The following is a 23,374-nucleotide window of genomic DNA, read 5'->3' on the forward strand; positions in this document are numbered from 1 at the left end:
GATTTCAATTCCATCAATGGCCTCTTGCATCCTACCCATTCTGCTTATAAACCCTTCCAGAGTTTGTTTCATTTCTGCTATCTCCTTTCTGGCATCTGTGATCTACCTCCGGACTTCATCCCATTTCTCTTTTATATTTCTCTGCATCTCTGTCAGCATGTTTATGATTCTTATTTTGAATTCTTTTTCAGGAAGACTGGTTAGGTCTGTCTCCTTCTCTGGTGTTGTCCCTGTGATCTTTGTCTGCCTGTAGCTTTGCCTTTTCATGGTGATAGGAATAGTTTGCAGAGCTGGGACGAGTGACGGCTGGAAGAACTTCCTTTCTTGTTGGTTTGTGGCCCTCCTCTCCTGGGAGAACAGCGACCTCTAGTGGCTTGTGCTGCACAGCTGCGCGTAGACAGGGTTTCTGCTTCCTGCCCGGCTGCTATGGAGTTAATCTCCGCTGTTGCTGTCGGCGTGGCCTGGCTCGGGCAGCTACTCCAAAGTGGTGGAGTCGCGTTGGAGGGGTAGCGGCCAGGAGGCTATTTATCTCTGTGAGGGCATCCTTGATCCCTGCTGCCCAGGGGGTTAGAGTGCCCAGAGATCCCTGGATTCCCTACCTCTGGACTAAGTGTCCCACCCTCCCCCTTTAAGACTTCCAGAAAACACCTGCCAAAACAAAACAACGACCACAAAAAAATAATAAATTAATTAAAAAAATAAAAAAATTAAAAATGGCCGCTCGTTTTCCGTTATTCTCTGGCTCCAGCCTCAGGCAGCCGCTCACCAGTCTTGCTGCCCTGTTTCCCTATTATCCAGGGCCCCGCACATGCACTGTGTCTGCGCTCTGGTCCGGATGGCTCGGGATGGCTGTTCAGCAGTCCTGGGGTCCCTCTCCCTCCCTGCTATGACTCCTCTCCTCCCGCCGGGAGCTGGGGGGAGGGGTGCTCGGGTACTGCCGGGCCGGGACTTGTATCTTACCCCCTTTGCGAGGCGCTGGGTTCTCGCAGGTGTGGATGTGGTCTGGGTGTTGTCCTGTGTCCTCTGGTCTTTATTCTAGGAAGAGTTGTCTTTATTATATTTTCATAGATATATGTGGTTTTGGGAGGAGATTTCCACTGCTCTACTCACGCCGCCATCTTGGCTCCCTCTCTCATTGATTTTTTCTATTGTTTTATTCTTCTCAATTTCTCCTAGGTTTCCCTGCTTGTTAGCATATAGGTTTTCATAGTATTCTCTAATAATTCTTTGTATTTCTGTGGGGTCCGTCGTGATTTTTCCTTTCTCGTTTCTGATACTGTTGATTTGTGTTGACTCTCTTTTCTTCTTAATAAGTCTGGCTAGAGGCTTATCTATTTTGTTTATTTTCTCGAAGAACCAGCTCTTGGTTTCATTGATTTTTGCTATTGTTTTATTCTTCTCAATTTTATTTATTTCTTCTCTGATCTTTATTATGTCCCTCCTTCTGCTGACCTTAGGCCTCATTTGTTTCTCTTTTTCCAATTTCGATAATTGTGACATTAGACCATTCATTTGGGATTGTTCTTCCTTTTTTAAATATGCTTGGATTGCTATATACTTTCCTCTTAAGACTGCTTTTGCTGCGTCCCACAGAAGTTGGGGCTTAGTGTTGTTGTTGTCATTTGTTTCCATATATTGCTGGATCTCCATTTTAATTTGTTCGTTGATCCATTGATTATTTAGGAGCATGTTATTAAGCCTCCATGTGTTTGTGAGCCTTTTTGATTTCTTTGTACAATTTATTTCTAGTTTTATACCTTTGTGGTCTGAAAACTTGGTTGGTATTATTTCAATCTTTTGGAATTTTCTGAGGCTCTTTTTGTGGCCTAGTATGTGGTCTATTCTGGAAAATGTTCCATGTGCACTTGAGTAGAATGTGTATCCTGTTGCTTTTGGATGTAGAGTTCTATAGATGTCTATTAGGTCCTTCTGTTCTAGTGTGTTGTTCAGTGACTCTGTGTCCTTACTTATTTTCTGTCTGCTGGATCTGTCCTTTGGAGTGAGTGGTGTGTTAAAAGTCTCCCAAAATGAATGCATTGCATTCTATTTTGTCCTTTAATTCTGTTAGTATTTGTTTCACATATATTGGTGCTCCTGTATTGGGTGCACATATGTTTATAATGGTTATATCTTCTTGTTGGACTGAGCCCTTTATCATTATGTAATGTCCTTCTTTATCTCTTGTTACTTTCTTTATTTTGAAGTCTATTTTGTCTGATACTAGTATTGCAACACCTGCTTTTTTCTCTCTGTTGTTTGCATGAAATATCTTTCTCCATCCCTTGACTTTTAATCTGTGCCTGTTTTTGGGTTTGAGGTGAGTCTCTTGTAAGAAGCATATAGATGGGTCTTGCTTTTTTATCCATTCCATTACTCTGTGTCTTTTGATTGGTGCATTCAGTCCATTTACATTTAGGGTGACTATTGAAAGATATGTACTTATTGCCATTGTAGGCTTTAGATTCGTGGTTACCAAAGGTTCAAGGTTAGCTTTTTTACTACCTTACTGTCTGACTTAACTCGCTTATTGAGCTGTTATAAACACAGTGTGATGATTATTTCTTTCCCCTCTTTTTCCTCCTCCTCCATTCTTCATATGTTGGGTGTTTTGTTCTGTGCTCTTTCTAGGAGTGCTCCCTTCTAGAGCAGTCCCTGTAAGGTACCCTGTAGAGGTGGTTTGTGGGAGGCAAATTCCCTCAACATTTGCTTGTCTGGGAATTGTTTAATTACTCCTTCATATTTAAATGATAATTGTGCTGGATACAGTATCCTTGGTTCAAGGCCCTTCTGTTCCATTGCATTAAATATATCATGCCATTCTCTTCTGGCCTGTAAGGTTTCTGTTGAGAAGTCTGATGATAGCCTGATGGGTTTTCCTTTGTAGGTAACCTTTTTTCTCTCTCTGGCATCCTTTAATACTCTGTCCTTGTCCTTGATCTTTGCCATTTTAATTATGATGTGTCTTGGTGTTGTCCTCTTTGGGTCCCATCTCGTGGGAGTTCTGTGTGCCTCTGTAGTCTGAGCAACTATTTCCTCCCCCAATATGGGGAAGTTCTCAGCAATTATTACTTCAAAGACACTTTCTATCCCTTTTTCTCTCTCTTCTTCCTCTGGTACCCCTATAATGAGAATATTTTTCCTTTTGGATTGGTCACACACTTCTCTTAATATTGTTTCCTTTCTGGAGATCATTTTATCTCTCTCTGCATCAGCTACTATGTGTTCCTGTTCTCTGGTTTCTATTCCATCAATGGCCTCTTGCATCTTATCCATTCTGCTTATAAATCCTTCCAGAGTTTGTTTCACTTCTGTAATCAACCTCTGGACATCTGTAATCTCTCTCCAGACTTCATCCCTTACCTCTTGCATATTTCTCTGCAGTCTGTCAGTATGTTTATTATTCTTATTTTGAATTCTTTATCAGGGAGACTGGTTAGGTCAGCCTCTGCAGATCTTTTCCCAAGTGTAACTGTCTTGGACTGGACTTAATGATTTGCCTTTTCACGGTGATACCGGTGGCTGTAGGCAGGTTGCGGGTGTGTGAGCTGGGAGAAAAAAGTCCTTTCCTGCTTGCTGGATGCCTTGCCCTTCTCTGCTGCCTTTCATGGTTACCTGCACTCCTGGAGCAGCCACCGTGTTAGTCCCCTAAGCTGCTGTGGGTGGGGTCTCCATCAGAGCAGCACGGAGCCCTACGGGGAGTGGCAGGTCCTCTGCCCATTTTTTAATTGGATTATTTGCTTTTTGTTTGTTGAGGTGTGTGTGCTCTTTCTATATTTTGGATGTCAACCCCTTATGTGATATGTCATTTATGAATATATTCTCCCATACTGCAGGATGCCTTTTTGTTCTACTGATGTTGTCCTTTGCTGCACAGAAGCTTTTCAGCTTGACATAGTCCCACTTGTTCATTTTTGCTTTTGTTTCCCTTGCCCGGGAAGATATGTTCCTGAAGAGATTGCTCATATTTATGTCCAAGAGATTTTTGCCTATATATTTTTCTCAGAGTTTTATGATGTTCCTGACCTACATTCAGTTCTTTGATTCATTTTGAGTTTACTTTTGTGTGTAGGGTTAGACAATGATCCAGTTTCCCTCTCTTACATGTAGCTGTCCAGTTTTGCCAACACCAGGTGTGGAAGAGGCTGTCCTTTCCCCATTGTATATCCATGGCTCCTTAATCGTACATTAATGATAAAGTATGTTTGGGTAAATATCTGAACTCTCTATTCTGCTCCACTGGTCTATGGGTCTGTTCTTGTGCCAGTAGCACATTACTGTGGCTTTGTAGTATGGCTTGAAAATGGGAAGCGAGATCCCCCCTGCTTTCTTCTTCCTTCTCAGGACTGCTTTGGCTGTTCAGGGTCTTTTGTGGTTCCCTATGACATTTAGAACTATTTGATCCAGTTTGTTGAAGGATGCTGTCGGTATTTTGATAGGGATGGTTCAGGGACCTGGTTTGTGTGTCAAGTTCATGGGGGTTGTCTGGTTGGGTAAAGCCACAGTTATCCCAGGTGTGGTCATAGACAAGGTCCAGGCTTTCCCCACGCCTACCACTGTGGCAGTGAGTCGTCCAAGAGCTTTTGGGTGTTTTGGGCTCCTGGAGGGTGTTTACCCTGCACTTGGCACAAATTCTGAAGGCCTCATGCCAGTTGGTACAAAAGGGCATCAAGTGAGACTGTGATGAGACCTGTGCAGCTGTGTTCACTGCTACTGAGCAGGCAGTCAAGGCCGTTGTAGTCCTTGAGTGTAATGGATTCATGAAGGCCCTGTGAGCTAGATGTTCATGTAAATGGAAACAGTTATGGATGGGGCCTTTGGCAGTGGCTTGAGTGGACACGCCAACCTGTTGGATTCTGGTCACAATTATGGAGAGGAGCAGAGGTCTGGTGGCTGTTAATAGAGGAGCAACTGGCTTCTGTGTATCACGCCTTGCTGGCTATGGAGGCCATCATCGGAACAGGTCCGACCAAGGTAATAACCACCTATCCCATCGCAGGGTGGGTGCGAGGCTGGACCCAAAGCCTGGGAGTGGTATGGCACAAAGGCCTCCACTGGCCAAATGGGGGTGCATACTTGCAGCAGCATAGCATCCTCTCCAATAGCCCCTTGAGTAGAGATCTCCGATGCTTATTTGGGCAAGTGACGTATACAAGTGGAAAGCAAGAAGAACTTGCCCTTCAGCCATTGGTAGGCAAGAGTCCTTATCACCAGGGAAAAGCCCCTATTCCTGAAGATACCTGTTATACAGATGGCTCCACCTCTCGGCAGCCCCCTAAGTGGAGGGCTAGGACTTTACATCCTAAGACTAAGTCAATATGTGTGTTAGAGGACGCAGCGGGGAAGAGCATTCAGTGGACTGAGTCACGGGCAGTATGGCTCACGGTCATCCAGGATGATCATGGCCTCCCGTCTAGTTGTGTGCACTGACAGCTGGGCTGTGTGCCAGGCTTGACCCTGTTGCTGCCGACATGGTACCATGCCAACTGGATGGTTCGTCACTGGCCCCTTTGGGGGCAAGAGCTGTGGCAAGACCTATGGGCCTTAGTCAGACTAAGACAGTTACTGTCTATCATGTGTCTGGCCATTTGCCTTTGATGTCCCCAGTGAATGATGAAGAAGACACATTATTGGCCCAGATGCGTGGTCTGGAAAGAAAGTCTGCCTCCGCTGTATCCCAATGTTTGGGTCCGCGTTTGTTGCACACATTGCAAAAGAGAATTGGCGCTACCCTAATCTACAAAATTTGGTACTGGAACAAGAACAGAACAGACCCATAGACCAGTGGAATAGACTCTGGAGCCCTGATATAAACTCACCAATATATGGTCAATTAATATACGAAAAAGGACCCATGGATATACAATGAGGAAATGAGAGCCTCTCCAACAGCTCATGTTGGCAAAAGTGGACAGCTACTTGCAAGACAATGATACTGGATAATTCTTTGACCCCGTACACGAAAGTAAACTTGAAATGGATTAAAGACTTGAATGTAAATCATGAAACCATAAAACTCTTCAAAGATAACTTAGGCAAACATCTTCTGAATATAAGGATGAGCAAGTTCTTCATGAACGCATCTCCTCGAGCAAGGGAAACAAAAGCAAAAATGAACTCGTGGGACTACATCAAACTAAAAAGTTTCTGTATGGCAAAGGACACCATCAACAGAACAAAAAGGCATCCTAAAGTATGGGAGAATATATTTGTAAATGACATTTCCGACAAGGGGTTAACACCCAAAATATATAGAGAACTTAACACGGCTCCACACCCAAAAAGCAAATAACCCGATTAAGAAATGTGCAGAGGATATGAAGAGAGACAGTTCTTCAAAGAAGAAATTCAGATGGCCAACAGACACATGAAAAGATGCTCCACATCACTAATCATCAGAGAAATGCAAATTAAAACCACAATGACATATCAACTCACACCAATAAGGATGGCCATCATCGAAAAGTCTAAGAAGAACAGATGCTGGTGAGAATGTGGAGAAAGGGGAACCCTCCTACACTGGTGGTGGGAATGTAAGCTAGTTCAACCATTGTGGAAACAATCTGGAGGTTCCTCAAGAATATAAAAATAGAAATACCATTTCACCCAGGAATCCCACCCCTTGGAGTTTACCGAAAGAATACAACTTCTAAGATCCAAAAAGACATATGCACCCCTATATTTATCACAGCTCTTTTTTACAATAGCCAAGCTAAGTGTCCATCAGTAGATGAATGGGTAAAGAATATGTGGTTCATATAGAGAATGGAATGCTATTCGGCCATAAGAAAGAAACAAATCCTACCATTTGGAACAACATGGATGGAGCTGGAGGACATTATGCTCAGTGAAATAAGCCAGGCGGAGAAAGACAAATGCCAAATGATTTCCCTCATTTGTGGAGTCTAACAATGAAGCACAACTGAAGGAGCCAAATAACAGCAGACTCAGAGACTCCAAGAAGGAACTAGTGGTTACCAAAGGGGAGGGGTGTGGGAGGGCGGGTGGGGAGGGAGAGAGGGAGAAGGGGATTGAGGGGTATTATGTTTAGTACACATGGTGTGGGGTATCACGGGGAGAACAGTGTAGCACAGAGAAGGCACATAGTGGATCTGTGGCATCTTACTACACTGACGGACAGTGACTACTTTGGGGTATGGGTGGGGACTTGATAATATGGGTAAGTGTAGTAACCACATTGTTTTTTCATGTGAAACCTTCATAAGAGTGTATATCAATCATGCCTTAATAAAAAATGAATTAAAAAAAAAAGAGAATTTGGGCTGTAGCCCGTCGGTGGGGCTTGCCATTGACGTTTGAAGAAGTCAGCAGAGCCCCGAAGGAGTGCCTGTGGGATTATGATGGGGATTATGTTCAATCTACAGCCGTTATAGGAAGAAGCATCATCCAACTGAATCTTCGAATACGTGAACACGTCACCTCTTTTCATTTATTCAAGTCTTCCTTAGTTTTTCTCAGTAATGTTTTTTATTTTTTTATTAAGGTATCATTGATATTCAATGTTATGAAGGATTCACATGAGCACCGTGGTGGTCACTAGATTCACCCATATTACCAAGTCCCCCCACCCCCCATCGCAGTCACTGTCCATCAGTGTAGTAAGATGCTGTGGAGTCACTATTTGTCTTCTCTGTGCTGTACTGCCCTCCCCACTACCCCCCTACATTATGTGTGCTAATCGTAATGCCCTTTAATCTCCTCCCCCCTCTCTCCCCACACACCGTTTCTCAGTATGTTTTCCTGTTTTCACTGAAGTTTGCCAGCGGTCCCCTCCCCATCCCCTACACGTGAGGGAACGTTTCCCCCTCCCTGCTGGATGCAGCGTCCTCTCCCTAGCGACAAGGTTCCCGCCGTGGAGCGAGCGGCTCTAGGTCTGAGGAACGTGGTGTCGTAAAGCCGCGAGTGTCGTAAACCAGGTGCGGCGCGGAGAGGCGCAGGACGTGGCTGGAGCATTGGGACGGCCGCAGGAGGAGCAGACGGCCGGCCTCAGGTGTGGGCGCGGAGAGCCGGCGGTGCAGCAACGGTGAGTAGCGGAGGGGAGCGGGGAGCGGCGGAGTGAGGGGTAGCCGGGCAGCTGGGGCGGCCGAGCAGGAGCGGCCAAGTGGATCGGAGCGCTGTCTGCCCGCCGCAGCTGCCGGAGCCGCGCCGCGCCGCGCCGCGCCGCGTCCGCTCCGCTCTCCCTGAGCCGTCGCGTCTCTCCCCTGGTCTGTGTCCGGCTGGCCGCTCCTGCCGCCGCTGCCGCCCCCCGGGACGTTTCGCCGCCGCCGCCTACCCGGCCCTGTGGTGGCGGCGGGAACGCGGCCGGCCAGTTTTCTGGTCTGGGCTGAGCGGGTTTTGCCCGGTCTTCAGCCCCTCGCCGGGCCGGGCTGCGGGCTGCATGTCGGCGAGCGCGGGTCCCAGCGTAGCGCGCCGCACGCGGACCGGTCTGGGCCGCCGGTGATGAGGTTGGGGCCGGCAGGCGAATCGCACCCGCGTAATGAACGTGGCGGGACCGCTCCGCGGGGCCCTCAGCGGCCCCGTTCCTCGGGTTCCAGCTGGCCACGGCGAGGCGATCCCCGAGAGAGCGGTTCTCGTTCCGTGGTGAGCTGGTGCGGCGGCCGGGGTCTCCGGCCACCAGCGGGCACCTACTTGCCGCCGTGGGAGACCTGGAGCTGGCGGCGAGATGGGCGGCAGGTGCTTTTACGGAGTTGTTACCCGGTCTCAGGGACGGGGAGGCACCACACCCAGATCCCCTCGCCCGGGAGAGCTGCTTTTCTGCGCCAGCATGGGGCTCTGCGTGGACGCCTTTTTTCTCTTTGGTGTTTTTGGGGAAGTCGTTATCCGGCCAGAGTAGCGGAGCGCTGCACCCGGGTAGTGGAGCTTGGATGGCGCGCTGGGTCTGGGGTGGCAGGCGGGTGGGGGAGGAGCGGACGGATCGAGGGTTTTTGTGTGAGTTTTGTGAGTTGCTTGCATGTGTGCTTATCTCGGGGGCGATACTGTGCTGTTCTCTACCTCTTGTTCAGTGAGCAGTGAAATGTCTGCTGCCTGCTGTTGTCTGGACAGGTCCTGTGGCGAGAGGAGGGAGACTTGTGCGCCCGGAGGCGGCGGGCACTGGCGAGGTCCCCCGCCTAGAGATCGGGTACCTGTTTGTATAGTAATGGGCGGTAACGACCCTGCCGCCGGCTGCAGCCCAGGCTGTGTTAGGAATTTCGCGTAGCTATCCGACCAAGCGGCACCTTTTGGCTCTTGCGTTGTTTTTATTTATTTATTCATTTATTTTGGTATCATTAATATTCACTTACCTGAGCAGCATTGTGGTTACTAGTTTGTCCCCATTATCAATTATCCACCACATTCCCCATTAGAGTCACTGTCCTGCGTTATTTTTAAAACTAGTTTTTAGAACTAGGGCAATAAAGGTGCCTATGTTCGTTGGATTGCTGTACCTTCCAGTAAAATGAGGAAATGTGTGTTTGAGTGCCAACTCTCTGCCGCTACCCAGGCTCCCTGGCTCCCTTTCTCCCTCCCCTCCTGGACACAAAACTCGAGTTTCTGTAACTAACCGTTCCTGGCAGTTTTAGATTTTGTGTGGGATTTCCTGTCTAGAAGCAGATACCAAGATTTTAACTGGTTCATGATGTTTCCTTCCAATTGTAAACACTTACAGTATATTGGACTGACCCTGAAATCACTGCTTTCATGAGTGATTTTTAGTTATTCGAGTAAACATTTGCTTTTTTAATTAATTGATTATTTATTTATTTATTTTGGTATAATTAATATACACTTACATTAGCAACATTGTGGTTACTAGATTTCCCCCTGTTATCAAGTCCCCACCACATTCCCCATTACAGTCACTGTCTATCAGCATAGTAAGATGCTATAAAATCACTAGTCTTCACTGTGCTATACTGCCTTGCCCGTGCCTACCCTCCCCAACCCCCTATATTATGTGCAGTAATTGTAATGGCCCTTTTCCCCTTATCCCTCCTTCCTCCCCATCCTCCCCATCCTCCCCAGTCCCTTTCCCTTTAGTCACTGTTAGTCCATTCTTGGGTTCTGTGATTCAGTTTTTTCTTTGTTCTTATACTTGACATATGAGTGAAATCATTTGATACTTGTCTTTCTCTGCCTGGCTTATTTCACTGAGCATAATACTCTCTAGCTCCATCCATGTTGCTGTAAATGGTAGAATTTGTTTTCTTCTTATGGCTGACTAATGTTCCATTGTGTATATGTACCACATCTTCTTTAACTATTCATCTACTGTCGAACACTTAGGTTGCTTCCATTTCTTGGCTATTGTAAGCGGTGCTGTGATAAACATAGGGGTGCATCTTTTTCAAACTGGACTGCTGCGTTCTGAGGTTAAATTCCTAGGAGTGGAATTCCTGGGCCAAATGGCATTTCTATGTTGAGTTTTTTGAGGTACTTCCATAATGCTTTCCACAATGGTTGAACTAATTTACATTCCCACCAGCAGTGTAGGAGGGTTCCCCTTTCTCCACAACCTTGCCAGCATGTGTTGTTGTTTGTCTTTTGGATGGTGGCCATCCTGACTGTTGTGAGGTGATATCTCATTGTGGTTTAAATTTGCATTTCTCTGATAATTAGTGATGTGGAGCATCTTTTCATGTGCCTCTTGGCCATCTGAATTTCTTCTTTGGAGTTGTGTGTGTTCAGGTCCTCTGCCTATTTTTTAGACGGGTAATTTGCCTTTTGGTTGTTGAGGTGCATGAGCTCTTTATATTTCGGCTGTCAACCCCTTACTATATATGTCACTGATGAATATATCCTCCCATACTGTAGAGATGCCATTTTCTTCCACTGATGGTGTCCTTAGCCGGACAGAAGCTTTTTACGTTGATAAAGTCCCGCTTGTTCATCTTTGCTTTTGTTTCCCTTGTCCGAGGAGGCATGTTCATGAAAAAGCTGCTCATGTTTATATTCAAGAGACTTTTGCCCATGATTTACTTCTAAGAGTTTTATTGTTTCATGACTTACATTCAGGTCTTTGATCCACTTCGAGTTTACTTTTTTTGTATGGAGTTGGCCCGTAATCCCATTTCATTCTCTCTCTCACATGTAGCTGTCCAGTTTTGCCAACACCAGGTATGGAAGAGGCTATCATTTCCCCATTGTATGTCCGTCCATCCTTCCTTTATCATATATTAATTGGCTGTGTATGTGTGGGTTATATCTCCGTCTTCTATTCTGTTCCTTAGATCTACAGGTCTGTTTTTGTATCAGTACCAAATTGTCTTGATTACTGTGACTCTGTAGTAGAACTTGAAGTTGGGGAGTGGAATGCCCCTCACTCCCGCTTTATTCTTCCTTCTCAGGATTTCTTTGGCTATTCAGGGTCTTTTGTTGTTCCACATGACTCTTAGAGCTATTTGCTCCAGTTTGTTGAAGAATGCTATAGGTATTTTGATAGGGATGGTTCAGGAACCTGGTTTGTGTGTTAAGTTCTTGGGGGTTGTCTGGTCGGGTAAAACTAAACTTACCCAGACGTGGTCATAGACAAGGTCCAGGCTTTCCCCACCCCTACCACGGTGGCAGTCCGTCGTCCAAGAGCTTTTGAGTGTTTTGGGCTCCTGGAGGGTGTTTACCCCGCACTTGGCACAAATTCTGAGGGCCTCATGCCAGTCAGTACAAAAGTGCATCAGGTGGGACCTTGATGTGACCTGTGCAGCTGTGTTCACTGCTACTAAACAAGCAGTCAAGGCCGTTACAGTTCTTGAGTGTAATGGATTCATGAAGGCCCTGTGAGCTAGATGTTCATGTAAATGGAGACGGTTATGGATGGGGCCTTTGGCAGTGGCTTGAGTAGACACGCCAACTTGTTGGATTCTGGCCACAATTATGGAAAGGAGAAGAGGTCTGGTGGCTGTTTAAATAGAGGAGCTACTGGCTTCTGTGTATCACGCCTTCCTTGCTATGGTGCGCATCACCGGAACAGCTCCAACCAAGGTAATAACCACCTATCCCATCGCGGCGTGGGCGCGAGGCTGGACCCAAAGCCAGGGAGTGGCATGGCGCAGACGCCTTCACTGGCTAAATGGGGGCGCAAACTTGCAGCAGCATAGCACCATCTCCGATAGCCCCTTGAGTGGAGATCTCCGATGCTTATTTGGGCAAGAGACGTATACGAGTGGAAAGGAAGAAGAACTTGCACTTGAGCCATTGGTAGGCGAGAGTCCTTATCAGCAGGGAAAAGCCCCTATACCTGAAGATGGTTGGTATACAGACCGCTCTACCCGTGGGCATACCTCGAAGTGGAAGGCTTTGTCTTTCTGTCCTAAGAGAAAGACAATATGGGTGTTAGAGGGCAGAGAGGAGAAGAGCAGTCAGTGGTCTGAGTCACGGGCAGTATGGCTCCCGATCACCCAGGATGATCACGCCCTCCCCTCTAGTTGTGTGCAGGGGTCATACCTGCGTGTGTTCCTCGGCCTGTGTCTCGGGACGGAGTCAGTGTCTGGAAGGGTGACTTCCTAAGCCGACAAAACGAGGCGCTCTGTCTGCACCTGAGGATCCAGACTTCCCTTCTTCTGGGCCGGTGAGCCCAGGCTTCCGTGGTCCCGGGAGCACTCACACAGCGAGCAGGCTGCGGTCTCGCCTCCACACCGGGAGCTCTGGGTCAAACGCTTGGATCTGGAAGGCAGGTGGCTCTGGCCTGAGGTGGCCCTTCATTCATCACCCAGCCTACAGTTCCTTTTCGCCTCCAGATCCCACGATCCCGTGTTCCCCCACTGCAGTCCGGCCCCCCTACCCACAGATCCCAGCTGCTCACACACCTCCTCACACTCTTCCCGGGAGACCCAGGCCTTCCAGCCCATGGATTGGGCGAATTGGACTCGCTGTTGGTGGAACAGACGACTCTTGGAACGGTCGTTCCCATAGAGGTGCCAAAGGATGGCCAGTTTGTGGCCTTCGTCCTCCTCCATGTCGTTGGCCAGGTAGCTGGGGAGAGACATCGGGCTGCTGGTCAGGAGCAAGACGGGAAGGATCCCCAGCCGAGGTTAGCTTCCAAGGAGAGGCACAGGCTGAACTTGATAAAGGACCTATGGGAGCCCTACCAGCGTCACACAGGGCCACCCAGTCATCAAGAAGCCACTGCGGGGCAGGGACCTGAAGGGCACCTCTCACAGCCGGATGCTGAAGACAAAGGCCCTCGGGGAGGCCTGAGGGCGAGCAGTGCAGTTTCCATGCAATGTCCCCATCATCTTCCCTGTGCCCTTTAAAGCGGTTGTATGTGCGCACCCTGTGGCTCCCTGCGGAGGGAGGATGTCTGCACATCCAGAGGGCAGGAACTGACTAGCCGGTTTCTGTAGTCCTAGCTTCCCTACCATGTGGCTCAGGCTGGAGGATGGGTGCCACATGCCCTTCTCAAGGCTCTCCTCCTCACCCTCCTAGTCCCTGGCACGGAATGCAGTGTACAAGATTTCGTTGAATGAATGGATGGACGGATGGACGGACGCTTTTGTCTCACAGTCAAATGCCATACTGATCGCCTCATGGACTCAGTGTAGCTGAAACGATTACAACACAAAGTAGTGTGCTGAGGGCTTTATGAACATGTGGATATTTTGACAAGACCTGCCTGCAACGGTGTCTGGTCTGATGGTTTGGAGAAGGGGAGGGGGGACATAGGAAGTGAAGTAACTATTACCGAGAACGTGACATGACACTAGGATTTTAGCTGATGTGCTACTGGGGGACCACAGTCCAGGGTCCAGGGGAGGCGTGGGAACAGTCGTGCTCTTTGCTCCGACTTTAAGGATAGGTCATTTTCTTCCAACATATATATGTCTGAAAGACACCTACAAGTCAGAAGACACAATGTGAAAACAGAGGGAAGGGATTTCAGACGGAGCATTGGAAGAAAGCAGTGCAATGTCAGGACCATAAGCAAGTGTGATGCTGACTGTGGGGAGGGTTGAGTTCAGACTGAGAAGGCTGGCCTCGGCTTAGAACCCCCTTAGCCGGTGGCATTGCTGAGGAGGGGTGGGGAGCATTAGACCTGTGTTCTCCGAGGATTTGGGGCGTGTAAAGCCTCGTAGGGAGCACGGGTGGGGAATGCTTACACTCGGTCTGTGTCACATGACGAGGGCCTGCATTGTGGCGTCCGCCTGGGAAGCCAGAGGAGGACGGTCCACTTGATGTGGACTCAGGCAGGAGAGTGGCCGAGGCTTCTGAGGGAGGCGGTGCGGTCTCAAGCCTGGCCACCTGGGGACAGCGTGGTGCCCATTCTGTCCCTCCTCTTAGGAGGGTTTTGTGTGGTCTTTTGTTTGTTCCTGTGTTTTAACTGGTGTTAGGCTTGTCTGTCTCCACAGACAACAGTATAGAAACCGCTCTGTTATAATCCTATCCTTGGTATACCAAAGTGAACAATACATGTGGAGTAAGAAAAGAGAACAGATGCAACGTCAGCGTCCCACACCTCTCCATCCACCCTCCCAGAGGACTGAATGTTGACGGCCGGCCACTGACAGCAATACTCACAGAGCTATGAAGAAGTGAATTCGCTGGTACTGCCAGGAGGGGAGGCCAGCCCGGCTGAAATACACTATGACCATGGCCAGGAGATACTGAGGAAGAGGAGAATGCCACAGGAGAGTTGTCACATCCCAGAAGAGGAAGGACGGAGGGGTGAGGGAGGGGGTGGCTGGGACAGACCCTGCCCGTGTGGGGAGAGGGACTTTAGGACGCTCCTGGATGGCAGGCTTTGCCGGTGGGACGCTGGGTGTTTAGGACAGCCGCCATCAGAAGGGTCTTTGATAAGCTGGCACAAAGGGGAGTCCCCAGGGCTGAGGCGAGAAGGACTTCCGGTGGCAGCCATAGGGGCGGACCCCAGAGGAGTGGGAGTGGGGGTAGGCTGCCCCTTCACACACAAGGTGCCTCCAGGCCCCGCAAAGGGCAGTGTGGACAAGGCACCGAGTTGGAGAGAGAGGGGAGACTGTGGGTTTAGAAGGCTTCCCTCTAGCCCCCCCAAGGGTAGATGCTGGAGAGGGAACACATCTCAGTGGAGAAAGTTACCTTGTCAGATACCCTCAGATTTTTGTCCCAGGCCAGGAATCTTTTCACAACACGGTCCCCTGGGAGGAGAGGCACAGGTTAGATGGACAGCCGGAGCAGGGCCGAGCAGAGAGCAGCCGTGCCTCCTGACGGGACCTTTTGGGGTGGGGTGGCTGAGGTGCACTCATTGGGCCAGAAAGGCGGTGCCACCCTTTTTTGGTGACTAGGGGGGGAAGGCATTGTCTCCCTTGACGGTCACATCAATGCTCCCAATGGCCTGTCAGCACCCTGCACGCTGACGGAGGCATTTAGATTTGAGAGCCCCAGGGGTGCAGTGGAAGCCGAGCTTTTGTGTGCCGAGTGTAGACTGCTTCTGCCTCTGGCCTAATCCTGCCTCATTTCTAAGTGTTCCTGGAGGAGTCCTCTGGGAACAGAGAGGTCACCAGCTGACAGGGAATTCTTTTCCATTGGAAAAGTATAGTCACTGGAAGTTTCTCTAAAGGGGAATGGGCTCAGGGTTCCCCCTACCAAGCAGCCTTTTGAAGGCCTCGTGGTGCTCGGGCAGCACCGGGGACACCCGCCGTCGCTTCAGCCTCATCTTGAGGCCGCACAGCATGTCCAGGTCCCAGGCGTCCTCCTCGCCTGTGGCTGCCTCCTCCGACTCCTCCTGGAGAGCAGCTGACCTCTCTCGCTTCCCGTGCCGCCCGGAGCCCTCTGGCAGAAGGCTGCTGTGTGCCTGGGCTGCTGGGCAAAGAAACCAGGTGACAGCGTCCAGCTGTTGTCTTTGCGATTCATCCCTCGCTCCCTGTGTCCCACCCCACTCCACTCCAACTGTCCCCAAAAGACAAGCTGCCCCCAGTGTCTCTGCTGTAGCAGACCATGGCCTTCTCCCCAGCCATCTCTCCATCCTTCTCCTTTACTGGCAGCCATTTCTAAGTGTCCCCGGAGGAGTCCTCTGGGAACAGAGAGGTCACCAACTGACAGGGAATTCTTTTCCATTGGAAAAGCATAGTCACTGGAAGTTTCTCTAAAGGGGAATGGGCTCAGGGTTCCCCCTACCAAGCAGCCTTTTGAAGGCCTCGTGGTGCTCGGGCAGCACCGGGGACACCCGCCGTCGCTTCAGCCTCATCTTGAGGCCGCACAGCATGTCCAGGTCCCAGGCGTCCTCCTCGCCCGTGGCTGCCTCCTCCGACTCCTGGAGAGCGGCCGACCTCTCCCGCTGCGTGCGCCGGCCGGAGCCCTCTGGCGGAGGGCTGCTGTGTGCCTGGGCTGCTGGGCAAAGAAACCAGGCGACAGCGTCCAGCTGTTGTCTTTGCGATTCATCCCTCGGTCCCCGTGTCCCCTCCCACTCCACTCCAACTACCCCCAAAAGACAAGCTGCCCCCAGTGTCTCTGCTGTCGCAGACCGTGGCCTTCTCCCCAGCCATCTCTCCATCCTTCTCCTTTGCTGGCAGCCATCTGCTCCCATCCACTTTGCCATTGTTTCGTCTCCCCATTCTCAACACCCTTCGTCATTTATATAATTCCTCCAGGTGCCCTTCCCCGTGTGTGTCCTTGTCCCCACACCTACACTCTCGTCCTCCAGTGCCTGGCCTTCTGAGTGTCTCCTTCCTTCACACAAGCCCCCCTGGGTAGGCCTTCCTGCCGTCGGCTCCCCGTCCTCAAGCCCCTCATCCCTCCGCTGCCTCACCTGGCTGTCCTGGTCTCTGTGTGTCCAGCATCACGTCCGGCTGGTGCCCGGAGGGGCCAGGCTGGGGCCTCTGGCTCACAGCCTGGGAACTCGATGGAACACTGGCCATGATTTCTGCCCGTCTCACCCTCTCCAGGACCAGACCCTGTCCAAAATCCTCTTGTGGTTTCTCACTGAATGTGAGCCCGTTTTCCCTGTTCCAAGCTAAGGAGACGCTAGGAGTAGAGAAAGCTCTGAGAAGGTGCTTCTGGCTACCTGTGCTGCCAAGCACCTGTCAACCAGGAGGGTTGGAACCCTTGTGAGGTCATAGGTTGCTGCAACCTAGCAACCAGTTTGAAGGAAATGCAGCCAACTGCCCGTCCAATCCCAACATGGGCAAACAGTGTCTCCTGCCACTGGCCCAAGTTGTGACCACTCCCGAAGATGATCCTCAAGCTGTCCAGGTCACCTTTCAGCCCTCCCCCACAGATGACTTGTCCTCTCCACTCTCCACTTGACACACGGGTGGACTCTCGCCCTCTGTCACATTCTCCTACGGAGCATGTCTAGTGAGTGGCTAGGAAATTCAGGGTAAGAAGAAACAGCCCTACAAGAGTAACATAGGTATGTAAGAAAGATCCCAGGTACATTGACTTGGCCTCAAAAGTTAATGTTAAAACACTTGACAGAACAGAGCTCTTCTGCTCAATATTCACTGACACTAGAGGGACTGTAGTACAGACCACTGTACGGAGGGACGCATCCTCACCCCTCAGGCACCTTTGAGCCCAAGAGGACATTTTGAGGACCTGGAATCATAGAATATGGTACCTGTGCTCATGCCCACTTCAAATGGTCCCTACAATTTCAGCAAGTTTATGGATTTCCCGGAGCCTGCCCCTCAATTCCAATTAAGTAACTCCATTCTCTGTATAAAACTTCCGATTATGTGTATCACGTTTTCCCGGAAATTTCACCACCATTTGTGTATCATATGAATAAAATGTCACATGCACAATGAAAAGGAGTTAAATACCTAGGAATAATCCTAACCAAGGAAGTGAAAGGCCTTTACCCTGAAAACTACAAGACACTCTTAAGAGAAATTAAAGAGGACACTAACCAATGGGAATTCATCCCATGCTCTTTGCCAGGAAGAATTAATATAGTCAAAATGGCCATCCTGCCTAAAGCAATCTACAGATTTAATGCAATCCCTATCAAAGTACCTACACCATTCTTAAATGAACTAGAGCAAATAGTTCTGAAATTCATATGGAACCACAAAAGACCCCAAATAGCTAGAGCAATCCTGAGAAGAAAGAATAAAGTGGGGGAAATTATGCTCCCTGACTTCAAGCTCTACTACAAAGCAACAGTAATCAAGACAATTTGGTACTGGCACAAGAACAGACCCATAGACCAGTGGAACAGTATAGAGGAGGCAGATAATAACCCAAACATATATGGTCATTAATATACAACAAAGGGGCCATAGATATGCAATGGGGAAATGACAGCCTCGTCACCAGCTGGTGTTCGCAAAACTAGACAGCTACATGTAAGAGAATGAGACTGAATTATTTTCAAACCGCATACACAAAAGTAAACTCAAAATGGATCAAAGACCTGAATGTGGGTCATGAAACCATAAAACTCTTAGAAAAATAAAATAGGCAAAATCTCTTGGACATAAACATGAGCAACTTCTTTATGAACATATCTCCCCGGGCAAGGGAAACAAAAGCAAAAATGTACAAGTGGGTCTATATCAAAATAAAAAGCTTCTGTACAGCAAAGGACACCATCAATAGAACAAAAAGACATCCTACAATACGGGAGAACATATTCATAAATGACATGTCTGACAAGGGGTTGACATCCAAATTATATAAAGAGCTCACGCAGCTCATCACACAAAAAGCAAATAAGCCAACTAAAAAATGGGTAGAGGAGCTGAACAGACATTTCTCCAAAGAAGAAATTCAGATGACCAACAGTCACATGAGAAGATGCTCCACATCCCTAATCATCAGAGAAATGCAAATTAAAACCACAATGAGATATCATCTCACAGAAGTTAAGATGCCAACATCCAAAATACAAAGAGCAACAAAGATGCCAAGAAAGGAGAACCCCCCTACACTGCTGGTGGGAATGTAAACTATTTCAACCATTGTGGAAAGCAGTATGGATGTTTCTTAAAAAACTAAAAATAGACATAACATTTGACCCAGAAATTCCACTCCTAGGAATTTACTCTAAGAATACAGCAGCCCAGTTTGAAAAAGACAGATGCACCCCTATGTTTATCGCAGCACTATTTACAATAGCCAAGAAATGGAAGCAGCCTAATTGTCCATCAGTAGATGAATGGATAAAGAAGATGTGGTACATATACACAATGGAATATTATTCAGTCATGAGAAGAAAACAAATCATACCATTTGTAGCAACATGGATGGAGCTAGAGGGTATTATGCTCAGTGAAATAAGCCAGGTGGAGAAGGACAAATATCAAATGATTACACTCATCTGTGGAGTATAAGAACAAAGAAAAAAGTGAAGGAACAGCACAGAGGCAGACTCATAGAACCCAAGGATGGACTAACAGTTACCAAAGGGAAAGGAACTGGGAAGGATGGGTGGGAAGGGAGGGTTAAGGGGGAGAAAAGAGGCATTACGATTATCACACATAATGTAGCAGGGAGCATCACGGGAAAGGCAGTGTATGCAGAGAAGACTAGTAATGATTCTGTAGCATCTTGCTGCACTGATGGGTAGTGAGTGAATGGAGTATGTGGGGGGGACTTGATATTGAGGGGAGTCTAGTGACCATAATGTTCAAGTAATTTTACATTTACGATACCAAAATATACAACAACAACAACAAAAATGCCACATGCAGAAAAAGACTTAGTGGGAAAACCTCCAATTCAGGAGAGACAAGGATGTTTTGTGAAGGTGGGGGCACACAGGGGCACAGACGCAGACTGGAAACCACCCACTTGAAGGCCTGCCACAAGCCAGGTGGCTTCTCCTGAGCTCTGAGCCTCTCCTTTTCACCTGGGCATCTGAATCTCACGTTTTCTTTTTCAATTTTTACTGTGGTAAAATAACATAAAACTTACTGTTTGACCCATTTTTAAGGGGACAGTTCTGTGGCACTGAGCACTTTAAACTTTGCAGCTGTCCCTGACCATCCATCTCCAGATTGACACTATACACTCATTAAAGAGCACCTGCCCCGTCTCCCCTCCACTCCCTGGCACCCACCATCCTCCCCTCTATCTCTATAGCTTTGGCTCTTCTGGGTCCCTCATTTAAGTGGAATCCTACAAAACTGGTCCATTTGTGTGTGGCTTATTTCATTCAGCACAGTGTCCTCAAGGGCCACTTATGTGGCAGCACACACCAGAACTCCCTTTTTAAGGATGAATAATATGCATTTTATATACATATACACATACCACATTTTACTTATCCATCCATCAGATATTTGGGTTGTTCCCGCATTTTGGCTCTGCGTCTTACTTTTGATCTGTTGCTTGAACTTTGGTGAGAAGGACATCCCTTTTTCAGGATATGCCTGAAGTTTTATTTTGTATTTTGATGACTTCCATTGTCATCATTGGAATGTTTTAGACCATACCAAGGATGAGTAAAGTCCAATCAGTTCATCTGGAAAACAATATGGAGGTTCCAAAAAGATTAAAAATAGAACCGGCATATGAACCAGCAATTCCACTTATGGGTGTTCATCCAAGGCAGATGAAAACAGGATCTTGAGATGTGTGCACTCCCATGGCCACCTCAGTATTATTCACATTTTCCAAGATAGGGAAGCAACCTAAGTGGCCATCAGCAGATAAATGGATAAAGAAGATGTGGTTTACATAGATACTGATCTGCACAGAATGGAATATTATTCACCCACGAGAAAGATGGAAATCCTGTATGGATGGACCTGAAGGGTATTATGCTAAGTGAAAGAGGCCACACAGATAAAGGCAAGTTCTGTGTGGTCTCACTTCCATGTGGTATCTAAAAAAAAAGGAATCAAATTTAAAGAAACAGAAAGGAGAGAAGGGTTTCCCAGGAGCTGAGGGGTGGTCTCTGAGCTTCCCCTTCTGTGACCCATATTGAAGCCCCAGGAAAATGACAGTGAGTCCTAAAGGACAGAAAAGAATTCTGTGATGGGGACATGGAGAGGTGGTGCTTGGTACGGAGCTCTCAGATCCTGTGCCTGAATTAAGGGCTACTTATTAAGGGCAACTGCTGGTGTTTAACTTTTATGCATTCCCCCTCCCCTATGGCTGAGACACTCTTAGTGGACCCCAAAATAAGCTTAGTTGTATTGTTGTCCTTGCCTCTCTGACAAGTGTTACAAAAAGTGACGTAAATACCAGAGTGCCCATTTCCATGCTCTGCTCTTGTTTTGAAATAAAGATTCATCCTTTGTAAGACATTTTCAGGATTGTCTCATTTTCTTTGTTGAGATAGCAAGTCCTTCCCCACCATCTGGGCTTAAATTTCTTCATCTATAAAATAAAACACTTAGGCCGAACTGAAAGGGGCTTTCCTGTGTTAACATAACCAAGGCAATGAGAAAGCAGCCACAGGAAAATTGACAGAACCGGGGACATAGTGTTTGGGGTGAATTGTATCCCCCCAAAACTCATGTTGGAGTCCAAAACCCTACTTGTAGTTGGAAATAAGGGCTTTACAGATGCAATCAAGTTAAAGTGAGGTGATTAGGGTGGACCTTAATCCAGTATGACTAGTGTGTCCTTTTAAAAAGGGATATTTGAACACAGATACAAATAGAGGAAAGACACTGAGAAGAGAAGGAGAGAGAGCACAGCCATCTAGAAGCCAAGGAGAGAGGCTGTGAACACATCCTTCCCCCACAGCCCTCAGAGAGAACCAACCCTTCTCACAGACACCTTGACGTTCTGGCCTCCAGACTGTAAGACAGTAGACTTCTGTGGTTTAAGCCGCCTGGTTAATGGTTTTTGTTACTGTGTCCTTAGGAAACTGATAGAACCAGTATTTTGAATGAGAAGGAATTCCGATTTGACAGTCACTTTCCTGACCCTGCTGCTTCCCCTTCCTTTAAAGTAAGATGGGTCCCTAGCCCTCAAAGAAGAAACCCTTTTTTTATGCCAAATCGGAAACATGAGCTTTCTTAGTTTCTGATGGTTCCCGGTCAGAGTAACCTCATGAGTTTTGAAGAGACAGTTGAAAGCTTTTAAGAAATAGAATGATTTCCAAATCTTGAAGATGGGTGCCAGTTATCTTCATAAAATTGATGCATTAAAGAGAAAGAATAATTAGGAGTAAACACGGGAAACAGCTTAAAAAATTAAGGGTGGGAGAGGCTTCTTCAAGTAATGTCAAAACATGAAAAGTATGAGGAGGAAGTGAAACAATTGTACACAACAGATTAACAATGTCTATGAGAAAATAAAAGTAAGTTAAAAAAATAGATGACAAATTGGAGAAATAGTTGTGTTTTACTCAAATACAAATACAAATAGAGTTTTCTATTCTAAATAGCAGTATATAAAGAGAGCTGAATGAAGCCACAGTAAAAGGTGGACTTCTGGCCAAGATGAACTCACAGGGTAGAACTCACCCTCCCAGATTCAACAAGCTTTCAATACGGGGGATGTGAACTGACTATTTTTAGCGGTTTGGAGGGAGGGGTGAGCACCGTGAGCAGCTCATGGCCCAGAGTGACCGGGTCACTGTACAGCGCAGGGGACCTGGGAGCGCAGGGATGGAGTGGAACGTTGAGTGGGGCACGGCAGCTGGGAATCAGCAGACACAGAGCCAGAGCCGGGCGGGTGCAAAGGCCATCCCAGTCTTGAGATGAGCACTGTTCCGTGCAGGTGGGCAAGGGAAAAACTGGCGGCCAGGACCCAGATTAGGAGTGCTGTGTGCCTTCACGGTTGGGTGCCAGGTAATCAATGCAGCTTCCATCCTTTACCTGGTGAAAATGGAAAAGAGCAGAGAAATGAACCATTGGAGGTTTCCCAGAGGACGGTGGTCCCTGTCACCTGAATTCCAGCATTCCATCGTTAAGAATTCTTGCACTGCCATGCTTAACAGCAACAAGAGCTGGGAAAGACTTCCTGGTGATGCAGCCACTGTGAAGAGCAATTTTGGAGGCACACGTTTTGTGTAGGATTAGTTTAGTACAGTAGTTTGGCAGGGGAAATCGGGAATGGGTTATATGCTCATTCATTTGGATGAATCCGTACTGACTAATTCCCTGTACTAATTCCCTTTTTAAAGAAAATTTGCTTGAGAAAAGTGTAATATAAATAATTCCTCTGTCCCTTTCATATGTATCTAAATCTTTTAAAAAACTAAGTAAGTCCCTTGTCAGCATTACAACCCAGGAATGTCTTTCCTTATGGGTGAGAGCCATTGCTTTGAAATGTAAACCTCAAAGAACACTGTCCTTCTCCCCATCACCGCAGGAGTTTAGGCTAGCAGGTAGGCACGTTGTTCTGAACTGTAACCACTGCTTGTCAGATCTGAGAAATTTTCTTTTCCCTTTGGATAAGGGCAATTAACTAGCATAATGGTGACCCGGATTACCAGGTGAATTTACCATGAACTATGGCAGAATATATAGCAAAAAACGCTTTTACATGAAAAAGGTTACCGTGTATCTTG

At 47.7% G+C, this 23,374-nt stretch overlaps 1 protein-coding gene across 1 annotated transcript in view; it reads right to left on the reverse strand.

Annotated features, from left to right (window-relative positions):
• Positions 1-16,817, reverse strand: part of LOC130679375 (uncharacterized) — a 32,957-nt gene extending 16,140 nt beyond the window's left edge. The window contains 7 exon segments of the mRNA XM_057487991.1: positions 7,901-8,896; positions 12,273-12,301; positions 12,773-12,963; positions 15,600-15,762; positions 15,993-16,045; positions 16,131-16,290; positions 16,709-16,817. Of these exon segments, the coding sequence (XP_057343974.1) occupies positions 7,901-8,896; positions 12,273-12,301; positions 12,773-12,963; positions 15,600-15,762; positions 15,993-16,045; positions 16,131-16,290; positions 16,709-16,817 (1,701 nt within the window).
• Between the last annotated feature and the right edge of the window lie 6,557 nt (positions 16,818-23,374).

This window comes from Manis pentadactyla, chromosome 10, assembly GCF_030020395.1.
Source record: "Manis pentadactyla isolate mManPen7 chromosome 10, mManPen7.hap1, whole genome shotgun sequence".
Lineage (NCBI taxonomy): Eukaryota > Metazoa > Chordata > Mammalia > Pholidota > Manidae > Manis > Manis pentadactyla.